The following is a 7021-nucleotide window of genomic DNA, read 5'->3' as shown; positions in this document are numbered from 1 at the left end:
TGCATCCTTGTTGTTTTTGTAGATACAGACTAACACGGCTACCCCCTGATACTTGCCCTGTCATCGTGACTCAAGGAGTGCTCTACTCACAGCAGGTAGAGCTGAAGAGAGGCACCCCGCACTGAAGACACTGGCATCTTTTCTAACTGATTCAGAAAAAGGAAGAATCATCTGCTACACACAGAAGGGGCAAGGGTTTGATTTTGGGAGGCCAGACAGACAGCAGGGCACCCATTGGCAGTGGCCTGCTCTGCCTGAGCTCCCTATGACAGAGCGCAGGAGCTGGGAGCAGAAGCACAGGATTGGCTGCTACACAGACACTTCCATCTTCTCCCAACCCAACCCTGTGGGGAAGGGGCTGTTCCTTCAGGACTAGTAGCCATTGGACTGGACCAGAATCCAAACTGGCTCCATGGGGGGGGGGGGGGGGATTCCACCCACATAGCACACCTGACCAGACTGGGCTAAGGGTTTGCCCCTAAGTGCACCCTTAGTTGCTCCACAAATTAGAGACTGTGCTGAACAGAAATGGCACCCAAACCAGCTGGATGGACGAGCAGAGATTGGGAAGGGGCAGAGGTGGGTAAGTAATTCAATGAAAACCCTGAGGCACACTCCAGCTGGACGTGCTTTAAAAGGAAGAGTATAAGATGCACGTTAGTTCCATGCATGGAACTAGACAAACTCACACGCACTCGCAAAATAAGAAAGGGAAATACTCGTTTACTGGTTACTCTAAGTTGGTGGTTTTCAACGGTTTTTAATTTGCAGGCCCCTGAAAAACTTCCAATGGAGGCATGGATCCCTTTGGAAATATTAGAGACTGTCGGCTGACCCCCAGGGGTCTGCAGGCCACAGGTTGAAAACCACATTCTAGTTGTTCTAATGGCCACCCGAAAAACCAGTTAGTGACTGACATATGCGAGTAGCTTTTTAATCTTTACTAACCGGTGTCCCTGAAGCAAAAAATAAACAGAAAAGGAAAAGTGAATGCCGGGGATATTGGCTGTCGGATGGTCATTCAATAGGAGCTACTGTTGGAAGAACTGGAGATTATGTTCTAATCTTATTACTGTATTCTTTAAAAGAAAGAGGAATCCATTATGCACATTTTATTGTGTTACTACTAGAAGAGGTTATTCTAGTGTTCTTTTTTGCCACTAAATTTGTACATACGCACTTTAAGATCCTTCGGTTAAAAGAACAGAGACAGGCAAAAAAGTGGTGGGGGGTGGGGAGACAGGAAAATACACAGCAAAATGCTGGAGGGAATGTCATGGCAAGGGGAACCAGTCCTACTGTTAGGGAACAGACGCAGGAGCTATTCCAGGAATACAGCCCCACATTTTTATTACAGGATTAGGGAGCTGTCCCGATTTACTGAAATGAAAGACAGCGATTCCAGTTCAGAATAATCCTCCTGAAGGCAGCCAGGAAACATATTTCATTGCAGTGGGGCAGATCCTTCTCATCAAGCACATGCAGATCTCTCAACTTCTAATACTGCTCTCCCCAGGAGAAGGCTCTCCTCAGGATCAGCAATGACACTGCATCTGTTCTCATTCTTCAACCTCCCCTGGGATCCCGTACAACAGTGAATGCAGCCTAGGTCTGCCATCATTTCCCTTCCTCTCCCCCAAAGTTTTAAGGCCAGAAGGGACCTCTGAGATCATCCAGTCTGACCTCCGGCTTAACGCAGGCCAGAGAATTCCACCCACTGATTCCTGCATCCAGCTCAATGACTTGTGGTGGAGCTACAGCATATTTGTAGACAGGCCAATCTTAATTTCAAAACTCCAGATAACTGAAAATCTACCACTTGCCTTGGTAAATTGTACCATGGTTAATTACCACTGACTAATTTGTGCCTCATTTCCACTCTGATTCTGGCTAGTTTCAGCCTTTGCCTGCTATATTAAAGAGCCCTCTACTATCAGATATCATCTCTCCATGTAGGTAATGATTACTTTTCAGTGGAACAGTCCCTCTGTGCTAAGGAATGACCCCCTTCAGGAGGGGAAGGAACTTCTAGGGGCAGTAGCATGGGTCCCTGGCAGAAATGCAAGGCTGTAAGAGAGGGGAAAGGAGGCCGTGAGCTGGTGCAGATGCAAAGGACCTCCATGCAGGTGCCTCTGTTACCTTCTCTAGATCCCAGGGGATCTTCTGAGGGAGAGGTGATGAACTCTAGTCTACGGGAAATCTGCAAGAGGCTTGTGGAGTTTGCTCTTTCCTAGTTTTTTGGGGGGCGGCGAGGGGAGGAGAGAATGGGAGTGGTGGCACAGGGATGAGGAGAGGTCTGGCCATATGACGGCAAAACAAATAGCTCCTACAGAAATGCGGCTGGCAAGAATAAAAGAATGACTTACTGCGAGCACTACATTAACAACTGAACTCTCAGAAGAAAAACACAGCAAGTGAGACAAACTGGTTAAAAATAAACCATCCATCAGGTGAGTTTGGTAGTAGCCTACCCATTGCCTCAGCTTTGTTAGTTCTCCTAGCTCATAATTCTATTGTTATGCAATCAAAGTTGACTTCTTCAACAATTCTGGCAATTTCAACATTTTCTTCAAATTTGTAAAAATCCCCCTCCCCCTCTTGTATCTAAAATTGTCATTTGGAGGGCTTTGTGCTGGTGGATACATATTAATGAAACATGGTAATATGTCACACCAGGTGTATGACTCCCAATATCAAACACCACAAATCAGTCCCCATTTCTTTTTAAAATGGGACACCATCAGGTTACAGATTCTAGTTTGGTAAAACTTTTTTTTTTTTTTTTTTTTTAAACTTGTGTTACCAATAACCCTGTAGATCAGCCCACCACAATTCTAACTGCCACACCGGCTCAGGGGGAGTTTAGACTGCAATTGGCCAGTAACTATAATTAGCTGTGACCTTGCCACAAGCCCTCATGGTAAAGGGTGGGTGCATACATTTTGCACCCGGGTTGGTAAATCTCCTATGAGAATTTTGTAAATGGCTTTAAAGCTTATCTATTTGCACCTACTGTAGATGTTCTGCACCAGCTTACAGAGTAACAGTGCAGCTTACTACGGTTTGGGTTAAATCAAATCAATCTGCTTTCAATAAACGAAAAAAACTAAACCTCCCAGGGGGTGTGAGCTTGAGGGAGTGAGGAGCAGCCCTCCCACAGACCCTACCACCTCGCTCCCTTAGCATGTCCATTACTAGACCTGCAGAGCCAAACCACATGGGCTTGGGGGCCAAGTGGGAGCCTGTCACAGTTATGTCCCCATGCCAATTTCCATGACGTTTATTTTCCTGCCTCTCACATTAATGGATGGAGTACAGTGAACAAAGCAAGCACAGATCTGTCGCCCGCTCAAGAAAAAGTATAGAAAGTTTTCCACAGGAGCACTGCTGAGTTCCACATCAGCCGACAGACTCTGAATGGTCAGTTCTGAATGAGAAGTGTTTAAGGGCCTTTATTTCTTTGGTTCACACCAAAGTGAGAAGTTTGATTCTTTCCATTTCCCCAATGCTTACACAGCCCTGTTTTAGCTTTCTTCACTGAGTCAATCTCTTTGATCCCAGGCAGGGTTTTCTGCAGAGTGTTGCAGCATTCTTCTAGTGTTGTTAGCAAACACAAAGGGCAACTCTGGGTGAACCAGACCTTCTGAGAGCAAGATACTTGTATCTGAATACATCATGGCTGGCTTAATTCAATTCTGACCATCTCCTGAAGAGAAGCAGACAACCATGCCAAATTCCACACAGAAGTTTTACAATGAGTCATCTCTCTGTTCATTGGGCTAATTTCAAAATAAATTCATGCAAAATTATAAATTAACTCAAATAGGAATGACAAAGGGACAAACTTTCATATAACAATCTGCCCAAATCTAAATTATAAGAGGATCTAAAAACTGATCAAATCACATCTTAGTACTACTTAGAGAATTTCCCAGTGTCCTTCACAAATGACTCATCTTTTTTACATTAGTATATAAAAAATAAATCCTCAACAAAACACATTGCATATCCCATTTTGAGACCACTGTACTATTATTAAATTACCTTTTGTCCACAACTAAGCAGAACTATTTTCTCCTGCGAGAAAACTTGTGATCATATGGGGAGCTGAATGATAAACTATGGGCATAGGTTTGTCATACAAACAGAGAGAGTTACATGTTATGTTAAATTCCACCCCCCCCTCAAGCCATGTTTGAGTCAATCCTGATCCCAACCCCACCCTCAAGATTTCAGAAAAGGGTGAGGAAGTTCTCACCAAATGATACCAATCCTGGAAGTTCAAAAAGGTGAAAAATACTTCAGGATAAAGAAATGTTAGCTATTTCTTTATGGGTCAGAGGGCTTCCTGGAGAAGGGAACATGTGGGGATTAAAGATAAAAGCAGAGTGAGTGTCTCCACCCTTTCACACTTTGGGGTTTGGGGGCCCCCTGAAATCATTCAAGAAAGGGAGGTTACATTTTGTAAGAACCTGTTGGCCTTGCTTTCCATATCAGACTAGGCAATATTTCAAATAGCAATTTGAATTCATAAAAATTGTGACATTTCAATTTAAAATTGCAGTTGAAAGAACAAAAATCTTGTCTCCAGCTGAAAATTGCAGCTCTCTCATAACAGAGCATCATGTTGCTGAGATCTCGGATTCTAAGCATTCCTTTGTTCCTGTTTTCTAATATAAGATACTGCTATAAGCAGATTTCCTCTAAGATTCCATATTATAATGGAACAGAACCATAAAAACTAAAATGTTTAATGCAACATAGATGTAACCAGAAATGTTAATACACCCCCAAATGACTAATTTCTACAATTTCTACAATTGCGTAAGTTAATCTTTAGATAATAAAAATGCTCTATTTTTTAACAAAGGGTAACTTTAAAAATAAGAGCCATCACCAGACTATATCTTCAGCTATGCTGTTGTACTTCCCGAAGGCAAACCCTCTGCTACTGCCATGCCAATGGCCAAGTCCCTCCCTTGTCGCAGCAGACAACACCCAAATCTACATTCTGCAGCACACACTAGTCACATAATACTTTACATTTCCCAGTATGCAAAAGCATCTAAACGTACATCCCCACAAACATCAGACAACATCCTGTAATGGAAACAAATTACTTCACACTATTGATTAAACAATAAAGCACAGGTTCTGGCCCACTCCACACAAACAAGCATTAGCATGTTGCATTGAACACGGATAAAAACCAGCGGCTTTGCTGTGTTGTTCATTGGCCTTGTCCTGCCAGTGCTGCTTTTCCTCTTACCCAGTCTCCCGAAGGGCAGTCTGTTCCTCTCCCCCAGCATCAGGTTAAATCGGGGATTGTCTCTTTTCAGCCTCTTCCATTGTCCGGTGGACAGGAGTATTTTGGACACTTCAGCATAGATGCTGCTGTTCTCATCTCGTACCACAAAAGTGTACATCGTCCCATGCAACACTCGCCACTTCCAGCACAAGCTTGGCGGCAGCGTGGTTTGCAGCTCACAAAAACACGTCTCCTGCACCCCGGCTCCCACCCAAGCGGCTGGATTCAGGCACGGAGAGGAGCGCAGCAAGGCATTGCTCTCGGCCAGGCGCCGCCAGGCGCGGGGTTAGAATCCGTCCAGGAACAGACTGATCCCCCGGCAAACCCATCGGGGAGCCTGGGCCTGCCCCCGGCTCCGGCAATGGACGCTGCTCGGTCTCCTCAGGGCAGAGCCTCGGGCATTTCTCTAAGCCCTGGGGGAGAGCCAGGCTCTCCTCGGGCTCCTCATGCCCACAGCGCCCGCCCCCTGCCCCCTGCCCGGCCCCGCCGCCTGGCTCACGGGCCCGGGATCCGGCCAGGAGCGGCGAGCCCGGCCCTGCCCCCGCGCGCCCCCGCCATGCCCGCGGCGAGCCCCGCCCCGCGCCGCGCTCGGGTCAGGGAGCGGAGGGGGCCGGGCCGGAACTTCTCTGAGGGGGCGAGTTTCGGGGGGGGGGCGGTGCCCAGCCGCGGGGCTCCCCTAACCCGTCACGGCGCTTCCCGCCTCGCTCAGAGCCCCGCCCTGCGCCGCTTATCCCCGGGCCGTGACCCCCGCTCGGGAAAGGGGCCGCGGCAGCGGCTGGGGGGGAAGGGGGGTTTGAAATGGGGATTGCGGCGCCAGCAGGCCCTGGCTGTGCTCGGCGCTGTACAAACTGCCGGCCGGGCCGGGAGCGCAGCGCAGCGCAGCGCGCGGGGGGGGGGGAGAGGAGGGAGAAGGTGTCGCTACGGCGCGTGACCCGAGCGGACCCGCGCGCGCTGCGGCCGCGAGCCGGCCTCCCTGGCCACCGGATCCGGAAGGGTTTACGACTGGCCGCTCGGCCGGAAGTGACGCCGTGGCCGGCGGGGACTTGGCAACGAGCCCCGCGCGGCGCGGGGCGGGGCGCGGACCCCGGAGGAGCCCTGCGGGAGCCACGTGCCCGCCCCGGCCGGGCCGGGCGCTGGGCGGAGGCAGGGAGGGGAGCGGACACGTGCGGGGGAGGCCGGCGGACAGCGGGCTGCCGTCAGTGCCTGGGGCCCCGCACGGAGAGCCCCCGCGGGGCAGCCCGGGCGTCGCTGCTGCGGGGCTGGGGCTGGGGCTGGGGCGAGGCAGCCGGTCCGGCGCCGCTTGAGAGCGCGAGCGTGGGGCCATGTCTCTGTCCCCTGCCCGCTGGGGGCTGCGAGGGGGGGAGTGCGGCGCTGCTCAGCCGGGACGGGACGGGACGGGACGGGGAATTGCCCCTCTCCCCATGAGCACATCTCCTAAAGAGACTCCCTTGATACCAGCACCACACGGCCTCGGGCCCAGAACCAGTTCGATTCCTCCTCTTCCTTAACGATCCCCTGACGGCCTCCTGCAGCGGTGATATCGGGACAGGCCAGGGAGCAACACTTCAATGCAATAGCCCTTCCCTGGCCAGGAGACTCCAAGGGGCTCAGTTCCTACCCTTTAAGCCTTTTGTTCCTGCCTCCGCTGCGCAGACGAGCACTGTCTCTAGATTGGTGTAGCTGTATTTCAAATACATTTTGAAAGGGCCAAGA

General features: G+C 50.0%; 1 protein-coding gene across 1 annotated transcript in view; it reads right to left on the bottom strand.

Annotated features, from left to right (window-relative positions):
* Positions 1 to 6161, bottom strand: part of TTL (tubulin tyrosine ligase) — a 35592-nt gene extending 29431 nt beyond the window's left edge. Inside the window, exon 1 of the mRNA XM_054021578.1 lies at positions 5270 to 6161. Coding sequence (XP_053877553.1) covers positions 5270 to 5426 — 157 coding nt within the window. The 5' untranslated portion in view covers positions 5427 to 6161. The remainder of the gene's footprint in view (positions 1 to 5269) is intronic.
* Between the last annotated feature and the right edge of the window lie 860 nt (positions 6162 to 7021).

This window comes from Malaclemys terrapin, chromosome 3 (genome assembly GCF_027887155.1).
Source record: "Malaclemys terrapin pileata isolate rMalTer1 chromosome 3, rMalTer1.hap1, whole genome shotgun sequence".
NCBI classification, from domain to species: Eukaryota; Metazoa; Chordata; order Testudines; family Emydidae; genus Malaclemys; species Malaclemys terrapin.
The sequence above is the reverse complement of the archived record's forward strand: the minus strand, read 5'-3'. Positions and strand labels throughout refer to the sequence as shown.